Source organism: Callithrix jacchus, chromosome 9, assembly GCF_049354715.1.
Source record: "Callithrix jacchus isolate 240 chromosome 9, calJac240_pri, whole genome shotgun sequence".
Classification (NCBI taxonomy): Eukaryota; Metazoa; Chordata; class Mammalia; order Primates; family Cebidae; genus Callithrix; species Callithrix jacchus.
This window is the reverse complement of record NC_133510.1, coordinates 62,428,479-62,445,695: the sequence shown is the minus strand read 5'-3', so window position 1 is coordinate 62,445,695 and position 17,217 is coordinate 62,428,479. Positions and strand designations below refer to the sequence as shown.

The 17,217-nt window shown below is 45.3% G+C and overlaps 1 protein-coding gene and 1 pseudogene across 50 annotated transcripts in view; both read right to left on the bottom strand.

Annotated features, from left to right (window-relative positions):
- The window catches only part of R3HDM2 (R3H domain containing 2), a 192,342-nt gene that overhangs the window by 8,293 nt on the left and 166,832 nt on the right, over positions 1-17,217 (bottom strand). For 28 of the 50 annotated variants that reach the window (XM_078336231.1, XM_078336242.1, XM_078336239.1 and 25 more), the window contains 7 exons: positions 15,167-15,268; positions 12,364-12,606; positions 11,925-12,051; positions 11,522-11,682; positions 10,905-11,059; positions 9,484-9,584; positions 577-746 (listed from right to left, as the gene is read on the bottom strand). In XM_078336231.1, the coding sequence (XP_078192357.1) occupies positions 577-746; positions 9,484-9,584; positions 10,905-11,059; positions 11,522-11,682; positions 11,925-12,051; positions 12,364-12,606; positions 15,167-15,268 (1,059 nt within the window). The remainder of the gene's footprint in view (positions 1-576; positions 747-9,483; positions 9,585-10,904; positions 11,060-11,521; positions 11,683-11,924; positions 12,052-12,363; positions 12,607-15,166; positions 15,269-17,217) is intronic. The other 22 variants (XM_078336262.1, XM_078336257.1, XM_078336277.1 and 19 more) reach the window with 1 other exon arrangement.
- Positions 6,998-7,658, bottom strand: LOC103795271 (nuclear transport factor 2 pseudogene; annotated as a pseudogene).

Below are 17,217 nucleotides of genomic sequence, written 5' to 3'. Positions count from 1 at the left end.
CTACCTCAGTCCTTAATTCATTTATGCTATTTTATTTTTTTTGAGACAGAGTCTCGCTCTATCACCCAGGTAGGCTGGAGTGCAGTGGCGCAATCTTGGCTCACTGCAACTTCTGCCTCCTGGGTTCAAGTGATTCTCCTGCCTCAGACTTCCAAGTAGCTGAGATTACAGGCACCCACCACCACGCCTGGCTAATTTTTAAATTTTTAGTAGAGACGGGGTTTCACCATGTTGGCTGGGCTGATCTCCAACTCCTGACCTCAAGTGATCCGCCCACCTCAGCCTCCCAAAGTACTGGGATTACAGGCGTGAACCACAGCACCTGGCTCATTTATGTTATTTTAATATCCACTTCTGGCACATTGATTTAAGTATTCTCTGAGCATTTTCAAGTGTGTATCCCATCTGCCACCTTAGATATTAGGTTCCTTAACTTAAAAGAGGATGCTCTCTATTTCTTGTGTTTCTCCCCAAAAAGCACCCAGGAAAGGAGGCTGGTCAGTCAATAGCAAACATTGCTCCCTGGGAAGAACACGATCATCTCCTTGCCAAGGCAAGGCTGAGTGCAGCACTCACCTGGGGGCTGCTGTCAGGGCTGTACAGGTCTCCAGGCTTCTGTCCCCGCTGGTCCATGCTGTAGTATTTACAATGACTCCACTGAACCATGGATGGGTTCTGGGGTGGCTGGGGTCCATTAGGGACATTCAGCTGCATGACCACCACACCTGGTCCAGACGGTGACACTCCTGAAGGGCAGGAAGAAAGCAGTTGGTTATAAATTCAAACTGTATTTTTACCTTCCAGCTAGCCCTGAGTGGGAAAGCAGCAAACAAATCCACCCATTGCCTCGGGGTCACTCAAGCTACGTCCTACCAGGAACCTGAGATGGCTGCTGATGTGGCTTCTGACTCCATCTTCTCAAACCAATAGAAGTTTGAGTAGAAGGGAGATGAGCCCCATATGCCAGTGCTCCCCTGGCCTTCACTTGGTGAGGGGTACTTTGGTATGCCTGGCAGAAAACGACTCCAATCTGTCAATGCTGGCTATAACCAAATGCCCAGGTGAGAGTGCTCAAATGTCTGAGCATGGTATGCGTCCTGGTCTGGGCCATGGGCAAGAGCTGCAGACCTGTGCAGGCTTTTCTAGTAATGGTTATAGATAAGCCAGTGACCTCTGGTTGTTCTGGAGAAGATAAATGCACATATTTTCACTAAGCCAGACCCAGAAAGTATGTCTTGGTCAAGAATGGGGTAAGTTGGGAAACATTTCAAGCAGAGGGAATTGCATGGAGATGTATGTCACAGTCAGGAAATGACAAATGATTCAAGGTGCACACAGGGGCCACATAGGGGAAGCAGGAAATGAGACGCCTTTATTTAAACAAACATTTGTTGAACATTTGCTATGTGCTAGTTCATATGTTGGGCACTGAGGGTACAAAAACCAAGGCTTCCCCTGCCCTGACAGAATGGACAGTCTATTAAGGAGTCATACATTAAACAAATGGTTGGTGTCAGAGTTTGAAGCACATTCTGGTAAGATGTTTGAACTTTATCATGTAGCTGTTGGAAGACTTGTGCTTTGGAGAGCTAACTCAAATGGCCGATTGTAGGATTGCTATGGAGAGAGAGATTAGCAGCAAGGACTATTCAGAAAGCTACTGAAGGTCAGGCACAGTGGCTCATGCTTGTAATCTCAGCACTTTGGGAAGCTGAGGCAGGTGGACTGTTTGAGTCCAGGAGTTCAAGACTAGCCTGGGAACATGGTGAAACCCTGTCTCTACAGAAAATATAAAAATAGCTGGGCATGGTGATATGCACCTGTAGTCTTAGCAACTCAGGAGGCTGAGGTGAGAGGATCACTTGAGTCTGGTAGGTCGAGGCTGCAGTGAGCCATGATTACGCCATTGCACTCCAGCCAGGGTGATGGAACGAGACCCAGTCTCAAAAAAAAAAAAAAATGTCTGCTGAAACAGAATGAAGAGGTTTGAAATTAGGGCAATCCCAGCAGGAATGGGGTGAAAGTCAGACCCTGGTCAGAGTTCAGGTGACTGACTGGATGCAACCTTGAAATTTTGGCACTGGCAACCATAGACAGACTCATCCTCTTACAGAGTGGGAGAAGGAAAGGCCTTAACAAGGAGGAACAGGCCAGGCACGGTGGCTCATGCCTGTAATCCTAGCACTTTGGGAGGCCGAGGCGGGCGGATCACAAGGTGAGGGCCATCTTGGCTAACATGGTAAAACCCAGTATCTACTGATAATACAAACATTAGCTGGGTGTGGTGGCGTGCCCTGTAGTCCCAGCTACTTGGGAGGCTGAGGCAGGAAAATTGCTTGAACCTGGGAGGCAGAGATTGCAGTGAGCCAAGATCACGGCACTGCACTCTGGAGACAGAGCAAGACTGGTGACAGACCAAAACTCCCTAAAAAAAAATATTCATGGTGAAAAGCAAGGTAAGAAGTCAGGGTTGAGCAGTTTGATGGACAGTCTCTACTGGGAGGTATGGGCAGAAGCTCTGCTTCCCCAAAAGGGATTGTCCAGAGTGAGGGTCTGCTCTTGACCGCCCAGGTTATATTCCTGTTGAGGCCAAGTTCACATGTGGGTGGAGGTGGAGAAATGGGAATTGGGGGTTACTAGCTTGAAAAGCTGCTGCAATGCTGCTGTTTTCATGGCTTGATGCTCCAGGGCTGCCACTGCTGCTGTCATCAAATTGCTTCCTGTGACAGGAAATGTTGCAGCCTCTGCCCTGGGCACCAGTCATGCTGGGAAGTGAGTGTGATTGTTTTTCTCAGGTAGTATTAGTCAAAAGAAAGGAAAAGAAATGGTGGGAGGTCTGAGAGAGAAGCTCAGGAGACAAGCATCTGTCATATCATATTCCCCAGCCAATTTGTACTCCTGACCCTCTAGGGTTCATCCAATCAGAGAGCACAAATACTCAATGCAACAGGCTCAGTTATCCCCATCTCCTGCCAAGGTGGACAGAGTATTCGTGGGCATAGGTTGTAGTAGGGCCATAAGAAAATTGCACAGTTGTGGAGTGTCATGCATTTAACAAATCCCCCCTTACTACAGTTTTTCTGGGCATTTTATTTCCCCATCCTAAGAATCATGCACCTGCTTCAACATCCTCTACCAACAAAATTGTAATTGACCTATTCAGATACCTCATTGCTACCTGAGGGTCCCAACGTAAAAATATTTAAATCTATTGTTTTACTATAAGGTAGCTCATAATCTGAGCCTAATGTCCTGGGCCAGGAAAGGTGGAGATGGGGTGAGTATGTAGGAATAAGCATAAGCAAGGCAGTGGAAGCTCTAATACCAGCAGGTAGCCTATTAGGGAGTATTAGGGAGGTCACAGGAAGTGGGAAAGAGAGCAAAGTCCTCAATTATCTCTGATCCCAACAAAAACAAAGCCAGGGTTTTTAGTTGCAGCAGCCTCTGTCCTGAGCTCCTCCCCATACTGAGTCCTCCCCTGCTGGCCTGAAGCATTGTTCCTTCACTTAGCTGAGGACACAGAGCACTACTCCACTGATGAGCTGATTTTTATGCTTGTCTTCCTGGAGTCTAAAGCAGGTGGTATCTGTTAGCAGCTGAACTGTCACTACTTCTTAATAGACATGGCAATAAAAAAAAAAAAATCCACTGCCCCATGATAGCACTTCCATATAATCAGGTTGGGGGAAGGAACGTGGGTTGGCAGCAGGTGGGAAGGGGGCGAGGGAGGTTGAATAAGGAAATCAATTTCAGCTTGAAAGCTCTGAAAGGAGAGGGGACATGTGAATGGCTTTTTAAGTGGCATCATTAAACCTGGGCAGAAAGGTCGATTGGGCACAGCAAACCGCATAAATACAAACAGATGACATTTATGTCTGGCAGAACTGTTTTTCGTTTTTGTTTTTTTAAATCACTGAGGTAGAAGACTGATAAGGCTTCTTACCACTAGAAATCACATCTATGGAAAGGAATCTTCAGAGAAATAAAATCCACAGGCTTCTTTCCCAAATTAAAAGATAGAATCCAATAATATCTTGGTCTTTTTCCTTTATTTGGTGGGGGAGTGGGATATCTTCACTAAATGGAAGACAAAAGAGTAGTCTCAGATTTGATAACCCCTCAGCTAAACAATAAGCCAGTAAATATGTGAGAGGCTATTTCTGGATGCATGTCACCCTGTTCATGCTGTGTCACTGTGAGTTGGGAGTCTCTGTATAGGTATTGCTGCCATTTCACATCTGTGTACATCTTCCCCAGACAAGCATCCCTGTAGAAACCTCAAGGGACCTGCAACCCATCATTTTAATGGGAGAAGTTTTTCCTGGGGTTAGAGTTATGTCTCATACTATAGTGAAGGAATTAAAGTTCAGGCCTGGAGGTAAACAGGGCAACTACAAAAAGTATTAATAAACCAGAACATTTGTTCTAGGAACAGCCAATCCTAATCCCTACCTTTATTTTTGGAAAAGTGACCAGGTTGCTACATGAGAGGAGGTTGGGTAACTGTCCTCTGAAGGTGACAGAGGGGCCCTTGTGGGTTATGCCTGCTGTCTTTCCAATATAGGATAAACAAGGCAGAAGAAGCACTTGTTTCCCTTTTTCCACCCCCTCTTTGATTTCCACAAGCAGGGATTAAAGACCTATAAAATCAATGATATAGTGAATATGGTATTTTAGATGATATGGGTGGAACACAAGGTCCCACTATCCAGGAAAAGTACAAGGGGTCAGTCGGAAGCCTAGGATCAACCAGGGTAGCTAGAAAGCCTACATTAATGATCTCTTTCTTCTAACCCTAGTCCAGATTTCTAGTGTTGCCAACTTCCAGAACTGTTGTTTTAGTTTACTTAAATTAACCTAGTATGAGGGTCAGAGTAGGTAATGAAAAATTCTTTTCACTTGATTTATGGTTCAAAGACTGTGTATTTAAAGATGAATAGATGTAACTGCAGAAACCCAACAGATAAAAGGACATACCACAAAGGATACACAAAAAAATGCACATACAAGGGGGATGTATGCATGCATATGTACATGCAGGGGAAAAAAATGCCCTGAGCTACCCAGCACCACCACAGGTTACAGTGCTTCTGGGAGCTGGTCTGCAATTTCCATACCCCACTGGAAATTTATATATGTTTTTTAATTATTATTTTTTTTAGAGAGATGGGGTGTCACCATGTTGGCCAGGCTGGTCTCGAACTCCTGACCTCAGGTGATCCACCCATCTCGGCCTCCCAAAGTGCTGGGATTTCAGGCGTGAGCCTCCATGCCCGGCCACCCCACTGGAAATTTTAAGGCCAAGTGCCCCTGGTGGACACCAGGATAAACAGCCAGAGACACCAATAACATAATAAAAGGTAAGGACTTTTGAATTAAAATCCTCAGCTTATACGAAGGCAGAAGTCATTGCTCCTTTTTGTTGTTGTTTTGAGACAGTCTTGCTCTTTTGCCCAGGCTGGAGTGAAGTGGCGCAATCTTGGCTCACTGCAACCTCTGCCTCCCAGATTCAAGCGATTCTCCTGCCTCAGCCTTCCAAGTAGCTGGGATTACAGATGTGCACCCCATGCCCCACTAATTTTTGTATTTTTAGTAGAGATGGGGGTTTTGCCATGTTGGCCAGGCTGGCTGGTCTTGAACTCCTGGCCTCAAGTGATCCACCCACCTTGGCCTCCCATGGGATTATAGGCATGAATCTTAAAGGTAAGAACTGATCATGTCTAATGAGTAAGATTAATTCTGGAATCTATTCCACAGCATCCAACATAGTGAGGGTGCAAAAAATCTTCAAATGGAAATACTCCATTTCTAAACAGGAAAAACTGACAAAATATCTCCCTCTCACCAGAAGAGGGCACTCTGACATTCCCACAATAGAGTGGAAAGGGGATGGTTGGAGGTTGAATTAACACTTCCTGCTGAGGTGGGTGGATCACGAGGTCAAGAGATCAAGACTATCCTGGCCAACATGGTGAAACCCCATCTCTACCTTAAAAAAAAAAAAAAAAAAAAAGCCAGACTACATGCCTGTAGTCCTAGCTACTTGGGAGGCTGAGGTAGGAGAACTCCTTGAACCCGGGAGGCAGAGGCTGCAGTGAGCCGAGATCATGCCACTGCACTCCAGCCTGGGCAACAGAACAAGACTCTGTCTCAAAAATAAAAGGACTCCAACTCAAAAAAAAGAAAAAGAAGACTTCCTTTCCAGCCAGGCATGGTGGCTCACACCTATAATCGGCTCACTTTGGAGGCCGAGGCGGGCAGATCACCTGAGGTCAGGAGTTTAAGACCATACTGGTCAACATGGTGAAACCCTGCCTCTACTAAAAAAAATACAGAGGGAGGCCGACGTAGAGAAAAACAAAACAAAACAAGTTAGCCAGGCATGTGGTCCTAGCTACTTGGGAAGCTGAGGGAGAACTGCTTGAATCTGTGAGGCAGAGGTTGCAATGTGTAGAGACTGTGCTGCTGCACTCCAACCTGGGCAACAGAGCAAGACTCTGTCTTAAAAAAATAAAAATAAAAAAACTTCCTTCCCTCTAGATTTTTTTTTTTTTTCTGGTGAGACAGGGTCTTGCTCTCCATGATAGAGTGTCACCACCATGTTGCAGTGGTACCATCACAGCTCACTGCAGCCTCAAACACCTGGGATCAAGCAAGCCTCCTGCCTCGGCCTCTTGAGTAGCGGGGACGAACTAAAAGCACATGCATGCCACGGTGCCCAGCTAATTTTTATTTTATTTTTTTTAACTGTTAAAATTTTTGTGGTTTTATTGTATCATGAGGCATTGAAACATCTGAACAAATCAACGTCTGGGCGGTGAGGCAGCTGCTTTCTCCTTCACGTCTTCGGGTTACTAGGGCAACTTGTCAGTAGATTTAAAAAAAAAAGGACAACCTTTTGCATTACTTAACTCTTTCCAAGGCATGCGCTAGTACAACACAAACTTCTCCCGTCAGATGCAACTAGTCTAGCATCCAAACATCATGCACAACACCTTGGTGGCAGCAGCGCACTGCGCCCACTCCTGCTGCAGCCCTGCTCATTTGTGCATGATATTTGGAGCATCTGGAGGAGTGGGAATAGTATTGGGAAGAGGAGGGAGGAGGAAACAGCGTGAGTGCCTGGCTGAGAGGTCAGCTGAAGTTGTGCAGGGCAAGCCTGAACATGTCATTGGTGCAAACCCAAGCATCGTTGATGTTCTTTAATAGGAACATCTGGTGGAACCCCATCATGGGGTCTTCATTCGCCTTAAGCTGGCCCACAACCATGCCAATGATGCAGCTATCTGGCGTGGGCTGATGGTCCTGCGCCGTGATGCTGTGCTGGATTTTCTGGAATGGAAGGCTAGACAACTTCTCCACAATGGCAGCTTTCCCCTGGAACTGTTGTCCTTCCCACTTAAGGCATGACGCGTCAATGTAAATTGCGCCTAATTGGGTTCTATCATTTTCAAATAACTGGTAATAATGTTGAATGAAGCTGGATCCAATCTGCTCCCAAATTGGCTTTTCTCCCATTCTGGAGCGTCACCTGGCCTCACAGAGACCAGACGGGCTGGCATGATGGTGGCAGCAGCAGCGGTGGCAACCTAGCGCAGTCTAATTTTTAAATTTTTTGTAGAGACAGGGTCTTGCTTTGTTGCCCATGACTGTCTTGAACTCCTGGCTTCAAGAAATTCTCCTGCCTTGGCCTCCCAAAGTGCTGTGATTACAGGTGTGTGCCACTGCACACAGCCCCTTGAAGTTTCTTTAACTGCAGTATATGGCTATTTGAGGGTAGGGTGAAAGAAATATAAACAAGAGCAGCTGTACTTGTGTGTTAGGGGAATTCTTGGCAAAGGCAGTGAGAGGCTGCATGGCATAAACTTACTGACTTGGAAGGGCTGGCCTCTCCAAAGAGGGCCTTTAGCTGTTTAACATGATGTCCATTTATTTTCCACTGGAGAGAAAGAAATTGAGTAAAAAAAGCCTGTTGAAAATGTGTTGAAGATGCAATGTGGGATGTGGAAAGTCAAAAGATCCAAATTCAAGTTTGAGGATTCTGACTTTAGGCAAGTCATTTAATCTCTTTGAGTTTTAAATTTCCTCTTCACAAAGTTATGATGAGAATTAAAATGTTACAATGTATGTGAGCACACACTAAAAGCTGCTAAACAAATCTAAGCTATAAATTAAAAAGGATTTATCAACTTCCCTCACACTCCCAAGAGAAAAGAAACGCTGTCTATATGAAGGATAAGTACAGAAGACACAGGTCTTCTGTGTCTTCATTTCATGACCCAAAGGCATGTGAGTACAGTGCTGATTCAGAATAAAAAAAAGAAAAGAAAGAAAGAAAACTAAGAATTCAGAGATACGGATTTCAGGGTTGAGGGAACCAATGTCATTTTCTCCCCCTAGAGACAGGGTCCCACTGCTTGTCTGAGTCCATCCGGGCTAGAGTGCAATGGCACGATCCCAGCTCCTTACAGCCTCAACCTCACAGGTTCAAGCCATCATGCCCCTCAGACTCCTGCATAGCTGTGACTACAGAGTGCATCACCACGCTTGGCTTTTTTTTTTTAAGTAGAATCTCGCTCTGTTGCCCAGGCTGGAGTATAGTGGCATGATCTAGGCTCACAGCAACCTCTGCCTCCTGGATTCAAGCATTTCTCATGCCTCGGCTACTTGAGTAGCTGAGATTACCAGTGCACACCACCATGCCCAGCTAATTTTTGTATTTTTAGTAGAGGTGGAGTTTCAACATTTTGGCCAGGCTGGTCTCAAATTCCTGAACTCAGGTGATCCACCTGTCTCAGCCTCCCAAAGTGTTGGGATTAGAGGCATGAGCCACCGCGTCCAACTGTAATTTTTGTTTTGTTTTGTTTTGTTTTTGAGACAGAGTCTCACTCTGTTGCCCAGGCTGGAGTGCAGTGGCATGAACTGCAACCTCTGCCTACCAGGTTCAAGTGATTCTCGTGCCTCAGCCTCCCGAGTAACAAGATGACAAGCATGCACCACCACACCTGGCTAATTTTTGTATTTTTAGTAGAGATGAGGTTTCGCCATGCTGGCCAGGCTGGTCTTAAACTCCTGGGCTCAAGTGATCCACCCTTGGCTTCCCAAAGTGCTGGGATTATAGGCGTGAGCCACTTAGCCTTTAAAAAAATTTTTTTAGTAGAGCTGAGGTCTTGCTATGTTTCCCAGGCTGGTCTCAAACTCCTCAGCTCAAGTGATCTGCCTGACTGGGCCTCCCAAAGTGTTGGGATTATAGGTGTGAGCCACTGTGCCTGGCCCCAACATCATATCTTGAGAGGTCAGCTTCAAGAAAACACCAGCCATGGAAACACCAGTCAAGACTTTGGTTTTTCTTTGTGATGGAGTCACAGTGGGGATAGACCTGATACCTGAACTCTTTTTGCCCTTCCCAGCTCTAGAGCATAAGCCCTTCAGCAGTGTTTGCTCTTGCCAGTGCCCAAGACCCCCAATTCTTTATCCTCTTACCTGAGTACTGCTGTGGCATCTGTGGTGGACTACAGGGAGAGGGAGACTGAGGCATCTGGTACTGCTCAGAGCCAGGGGGTTGCAGAAACCCTACAGAAGGGCTGGGAAGACAGAGAAGAGAGGAGTGCTGAAGCAGTGGAGGGATGAACACAGCTCCTGGCAAACAGCTGCTGCTTCCTGGTCCTCCCCTATGGGAAGCAGAGGCAGCTTCAAGCCATTCCCAGACCAATTTGCCATGCAATTTCTAAAATCACTCATCAGTTCAAAGTTAATTATATATATTTGTACTTGATCATCTTTCAATTAGGAAGCTGCTAATCATTGCTACAGATGGAATATTAGTGACACATGCTTTTCCCAATACTGTGGAAACACCAGACACACATACATACGCATATGTACACACACAGATTCCAAGAAACACAACAGAAACCCAGATAAAGAGACTGTCACAGACACAGACATAGAGTGCAAGAGAGAGATGGGTTAAAACACACACACACACACACACACACACACAATTGCTAATTATTTTTGACCCCCAAAAAAAGTCGCTGGATGCTATGGCTCACACCTGTAATTCCAGCTCTTAGGGAGGCAGAGGCGGGAGGATAGCTTGAGCCCAGGAGTTCAATACCTGCCTGGGCAATATAGCGAGACCCTGTTCTCCACAAAAAGACCAAAAAAAAAAAAAAAAGTCAAAAACAAATACAGTCACATAGTCACATAAAGACAAATAGAAAAAAAAAAAAACCCACAAAACTCAAAACAACATGGAGACATACATAGAAAAAGACAAAGGTAAATGCACATACACTAGAAGACAGGCACACAGAAACATATAGAGTTGCCCAGACTCCAGTTCTTGTTCCACCTCTGCCTCTAACTAGCTACGTGAATTTAGGTAAATTTTTTAACAGTCCTAGCTGGAATTTCCTCATTTAAAAATGAGAAAAAAATAAAACAAAGGGAGTGAACTAGATGATTTCTAAGCTGCTATCTACCACTAAAAATTCTATTTGCTATCAACTATACTCAGGTGTGTATATATCTATCTAGATAGATAGATAGATAGATAGATAGACACATCATCAGTTTCATCTATAGATACAAAACAGAGGTACATGAAAAAATTTACACATCACAGTCCAAAAAAATTTCTTCTCTTAATGATGAGCAGTCTCTATCCTCTAGTTCTGAGTCCATTGTTTTAAAAAATAAAAGTGGGGAAATCATAAATTATAAATCTCTGAAGCAGGAATTTTTTTTTTTTGCTGATAACTTCTTCTGCAAATGGCAAATCAATAAAGAAAAAAGGAGAATGAACTCCCTCACAGTCTACCTGCTTTAGGGAACAAACCCATGATGTAACCATTGTTGAAGGTCTATGGTAGATGTCCAGGCTCTCTGGGAGTCCTTACCTTGTACCGTTCTGCTGAGCAGGTGGGATCATGCTATAGTACACTGGTACCCCCGCTGCTGGGAGGCCTCCTTGCACAGACTGGCTTGCAGGAACCAGCATGGGTTGCTGGAAAGGCGGCTGGACCACATTTTGTGAGTCACTACCTACTGGAACCTGGGTGAGACAGAAAAGAGAATGACTACTCATAATCGCATTAAGCTCATCCAGAAACAGCCTAGTCATCACTAGGTCAGGGCATTACAACTTCCTTCCCTACCTTAGAGCCTCCTCCTATTCTCCCCATCTGCCTAAAGAAAATGTTTCCAGAGCTGTCTCTATTTCTGCCTTCTCCAAATACCACCCTTAGGCTTCTGACATAAAGAAAAGAACCTGATTTTCTATAGCTACTACTTTCCCAGGCATATATTCATTGCATGTTTGTATAAAGCCCAAACAATTTAAAGACTGTTCTCAAACTCCATGGGCTTTCTGTCATGGGAAAAAAGCCCTAAAAATTCTGGGGGATAGTAGACAGTATTTTAGTATTGGAGTTTCTAGTATGCATGACCCTGAGAGGCTCTTGTTTTCCTCATCCCAAAGACTGGAGTGATCCTTCCCAATGCAGAATGTACCCACTTGGTAAGAAGGCAGTGGAGTGTACTGAACCACCAAGCCTTGCATCTGGCCCCCCAGGCTGCTCCTCTGGCTGCTGAGCAGGCCCTGGTTCTGTGGCTGCTGGACCCCAATCATGCCTTGGTAAGCCGCCTGCTGCTGGTTAGGCATCATGGGCTGTAAACCTAGAGACGGGCAAGGCAGAAAATACATTTGTATGAATGTTTAGGAGGTCACACTCTAGCTGTAATTTCCCTTCTCCATTCTATTTTACCTTTTCTTTTTCTGGAGATCCTAAGTCTGTTCTTAAGACCCTAATCATTCCTGCCCCTAGACCCACCTTCATTTTAATGGAGAAGGTACTTCTCTCTTTCCTACTCTGCCCTTCCCCTGTTTACTACCTTCTTACACAAGTGGTTTCTCTTACCAGGCTGCTGGGATGGCTGAGGCAGCTGTTGACCACGTTGGGGGCTGTAGGCCACCGGGTGAGAGAGAGGTCGATATTGCTGGTTGGAGTTAGGATATTGTCCAGGGGGATAGTAAGAAACCTGGATCTATGGTGAGAAGAGACACGTGTGAGAAGTCCCTAAAATTCAGCTCCAACATCAGCATAAATGCCTCAAGATTCATGGCCAGAAATATGTTAAGGGAGATATTTTGGACCACCATTGTAGGACTGGTATACAAGTTTTAAGTAAAACAAGAATTTATGTTATATAGAAAGAAGAATTTCTGGCTAGAACAACTCTCAAGTGCAAGGCAGAGAGAGGTAACCCCTCTGATATGTCTAAACTAGAGGAATAGAGAAGGTATAATACTAGACAAACTGAATAAAGTGATTTAAGCTGGGAACTGGAGCTGCTTACTTGTTGAGGGGGCTGCATGTACCCCTGGGGTGGCAGAACTTGCTGAGTAGGTGGTGCATGGCTAGAGGTGGAATAGTTGGAAGTGGGGAGGGGCTGACCCGTGGAAGCCATGATGAAGCTAGTCTGCTGAGGGTGCTGGGAGATAAGTGGGGTCTGAAATAGAGCTGCAGATGGGTCAGCTGCTTCAGTAGAACCTTGGCGACTAAGGCTCATTTGTCCAAAGGGGTTGCTGAGGTCATCTGCCTGTTGAGAGAGTAGGAGATGCAAGGACTGAGGCTGTATCAAATCTCATGTCTGCAGCTTCAACATAGAAAGACAGAGAGAAATAGCAATGCTTTTTACAACCTTCTTTAGAACAATGTGGGATAAGATGGTCCTACTTCTGTGCTGTGAGAAGTGCTTTTTAGCTCCAAGCCTGTTACATGGTATTTTAAATTGCTATGAATTGAATAGCTGTTTGAAGCCCAACTCCAGAGCCAGTCTCTTTATCATATATGAGGTAACAATTGTGTGCTGTTGTTTTTTTTTCCCCAGAGACACAGTCTCACTTTGTTGCCCAGGCTAGAGTGCAGTGGCTCAATCCCAGCTCACTGCAACCTCCACCTCCCAGGTTCAACCAATTCTTGTGCCTCAGCCTTTTGAGTAACTGGGATTATAGGCTCCTGCCACCATGCCCAGCTAATTCTTGTTGTTGTTGTTGTTGTTTTGAGATGGAGTTTTGGTTCTTGTTGTCCAGGCTGGAGTGCAATGGTGCCCCTCTCAGCTCACTGCAGCCTCCTCCTCCCGGGTTCAAGCAATTCTCCTGCCTCAGCCTCCCATGTATCTGGGATTACAGGCATGATCCAACATACCTGGCTAATTTTTGTATTTTTAGTAGAGATTGGGTTGGCCAGGGTGGTCTTGTACTCATGACCCTCAGGTGATCCACCCACCTCGGCCTCCCAAAGTGCTGAGATTACAGGCATGAGCCACCGTGCCCAGCCTAATTCTTGTTATTTTTAAGTAGAGACGGGATTTCACCATATTGGCCAGGCTGGTCTTGAACTCCTGACCTCAAGTGGTCAGCCCACCTTGGCCTCCCAAAGTGCTGGGATTATAGGCATGAGCCACTGCACCCAGCCTATGACTGTTCTAAAGGTAAGTCCTGGGGAGATGGGAGCAATGACACAATTATTGTATATAGAAAAAAAATGACAAACTAGTGGGTTAACAATATAGATTAAACAGTCTTTCCATTTCCTGTCTTCCTCATGCCCCAACCATAAAAAGGCCCCTACATTGCTATAAATCCTGTTTTTATAATAAAGGACCCAGATAACACCTTGAGTGGATCAGGGGTAGTTAGGTTCATGTGCCTTCACAGCTCTGCCTATGCAGCAGCAAGACTGGGGTCTCCCACTCCTGCTGCTTATCTCCTTACTCCCTCTGGAGATCATTTCCACCTTGGTTCTCTGACACTAGCCTACAGTCCTCCTGCCCTTCAGAAACTACTTCCAATTCTCACCTCCAAAAGGAGGGCAGAGTGAGTGGCTAAGTTGGAGGATAAGACTGACTGGCCAGGCTGTAATTGCCTTCTCTCTCAGCTCTTTCCTAAGCAGCAAGGGTGATGGTGTTCATCTCTCACTTGTATGATAGGTTAGAGTTTGTTAGCTTCCTCTTCCCTTCTGCTCCCCAGTCAGTAATTGACTCAAACACACACACACACACACACACACACACACACACACACACACACACGAGCAGGAGTTCTTTTGCAAAAGAAACTAGCAGAAACCAAAGAAATAGATGACAGGTGAACTAGACTGCAGATTATTTTGAACTCCATATTCCAGGACAATCAAAATGGAAATAAGACATAGGAGGAGGGAGGGGATTCTAGTGGAAAAGCAGATGTTAAGACAGAGCAAAAGAATTCAGGGCTCCTACAATGATGATGGAAGTTATCAACTATGAGGCAAATCAGATCTTCAAAGGATTTACAGAGTACAAATAATTTGAACAGCATGTGCTATGCAGTGGAAGAGGATTTTTAAAATATAAACTGACATGGTAAAATAGGGGAACAGTTTAAGTTTTTGCCAATGATACCAGAGACGTCTGCAACTGCATTTTTTTGGGGGGGGTGCGGGGGACAGAATCTTGCTCTGTTGCCCAGGCTGGAGTGCAGTGGTGTGATCTTGGCTCACTGCCACCTCTGCCTCCCAGATTCAAACAATTCTCCTGCCTCAGCCTCCCGAGTAGCTGGGACTACAGGTGTGTGCCACCACATCCAGCTAATTTTTGTATTTTTTGGTAGACATGGGGTTTCACAACGTCGGCCAGGCTGGTCTCAAACTCCTGACATCAGGTGATCCACCCGCCTTGGCCTCCCAAAGTGCTGGGATTCCAGGCGTGAGCCATCACCCCTGGCCTGTGTTTTTATTTTTAAAGGAAATTATAGAGAACCATTCTGTATAGAAGAAACTGGATTTCTCAGACATCCCTAGGGAGAAAATTAGATTTAGGATGTACACAGTAGAGATGAGGAGCCTAGGTTATACCAACATCCAATTTCATTCTCTGTCCTGAAACTCGGGGGAACATAGTGTTCCTCTGTCTTACATTTAAGCATCTATTGATGTGCTGCGATGAGGTCATTAACATGGAGTATAGTTCAGCCTGTGCTGGCCCATCAAGAAGATATAGCTTTCAACATGCCCTCCAAAAGCACAACATGCTTACAAGGCCATCACAGACTGACCCCAACATACCCACAGATACAGGCCACACGTGGACAAGACAAAAAGGGGAATGGAGTTTATACCATGTTGTACTGCTGGGGCGGAGAGACTGGCAGAAGGACTTGGGGACAGGAGCTTGGAGAGAACTGAACAGGCTGCGGAGAGGGCTGCAGAGCCGGGACTGGCTGTGGACCAGCAGAGAGGCATGTGGAAAAGGGAACAGAAAAGAGAGGCGGGGAGGGGTGCAGAGATGGGGAGGGAAAGGGAAGGAACAATAAGGTTAATAATCATAGAAGAAATTTCACAAGTAGCAAGACTGCTGAGCAGGTAGGTGACCAAGCCTGGGATAGCTTGAAGATTTAACATCTCTTTGACAAACAGGCAATCTTTCCTATTAGGAGAGACCTGCTGTGTTCCCTGCCCCATTAGCCATTTTTTCAGAACTCTGCTGCTGTTGTGAGCAATCTGAGGACTCTCAGGGTCAGGGTCTGCTGTCTGATTACAAAATACAGCTTTTCCCAAAGCAGTTTTTCTGAACACACAATTCCTGGGGAGCATGATCATAACCCTCCTTGACTGCCCACTTGAGAAGGGATTCCTGTCTGCACTGCTGCACTGCTTCTGCAGGAAGGTCATCCAAGGTCTGGCTCAGCTTCTCTTGATTTCACACCACAGCTCTCCTAGAGGACATACTCATTCACAAGGATCATCTCCCTCCCAAGGGCAGAGAAGGAACAAACACCAGAGCTTGAGCCTGCTTTTGGCTACTTCCTTCCACTCCATGATTGCTCCTCCAGGTTGTGACAGAAATATAAAAAAAATCCACTTCCATCCCCAAGCAAACAAGGAAGATTTAGGAATAAAATATAAATAGCTTAGCTTTAGTTTTTGTTCCTTCAGTCCCCCTTCACTAGCCTCAAGCGGGAGGATTTGTTTACTAGGAACATAGAGTGTTGTAAATCAACTAGTGGGTAGTTATTATTTTTTCCTTCCCTTCTTCCCCTTCAGGCATTTTGAACACCTCATCAGTTCTCCAGTCATAGCCCTTGGTGGTAGAAGAGATGAGAGAGAAGCAGAGAGGTAAGGAAGAGGGGGAAATAACATTTGTGTACATTATCTTATTACATACATTGTCTCATTACAGCCTCACACAATAATCCTATGGGGAGATATAACTTGTATTTGCAATTTTAAAAGGCTCAGATAAATTAAATCACTCATCTAGGCTTACACAGTTAATATGGCAGAGCTGAGATTGAAATTTAGTTCTGCCTGACATAGGTTTTGTCCACTCTATTCTAGTAATGGGGAGGAGGTGAAGGAAGAAGTCAATCGGAATTATCTGAGCACCTTCCACAGGCTGCTCCCTCCACATTTAGAGCATTAAGATGTGTGGGGCCACGGTATCAATATCCTCCCCTGCCACATATCTCCAGAGTCTCTTTCACAGAAGAGACTAATAGTTCAGGAGGCAGAGTACAGGAATTAGAAGACTCCCCAAAGGGGAGAATACTTTGGAGGTCTCAGCAGAGGACCCAATATCTGAATAAAACAAAATGTAAGTAATTTTGGTTAGGTAAAATTATTGAGAATCCACTGGGTAACCTGGGAGAGATGCTGCTGTAGCCTTGAAAATAAACTTTTTTTTTTTTTGAGAGTGAGTTTCACTCTTGTAACCCAGGCTGGAGTGCAATGGCACGATCTCGGCTCACCTCAACCTCTGCCTCCTGGGTTCAAGCAATTCTCCTGCCTCAGCCTCCCGACTAGCTGGGACTACAGGCGTGCACCACCAAGCCCAGCTAATTTTTGTATTTTTAGTAGACACAGAGTTTCACCATGTTGACCAGGATGGTCTCGATCTCTTGACCTCATGATCCACCCGCCTTGGCCTCCCAAAGTGCTGAGATTATAGGCGTGAGCCACCATGCCTGACCAGAAATAAACTCATAGCTCTACTGGCACACCTATTTTCTGCTGGCCAATGGCATTCCAACTATAACTGATGGACAAGATGTTCAGCATTAGCTGCGTATACTGGTGGCTTTCATACACATTTTCTATTATCCCAATTCTCTTCATTTTTTGGGGGTAGGGCCTATCTTGGTTCAGGGCTTATATATTCTGGGGGAAAAAG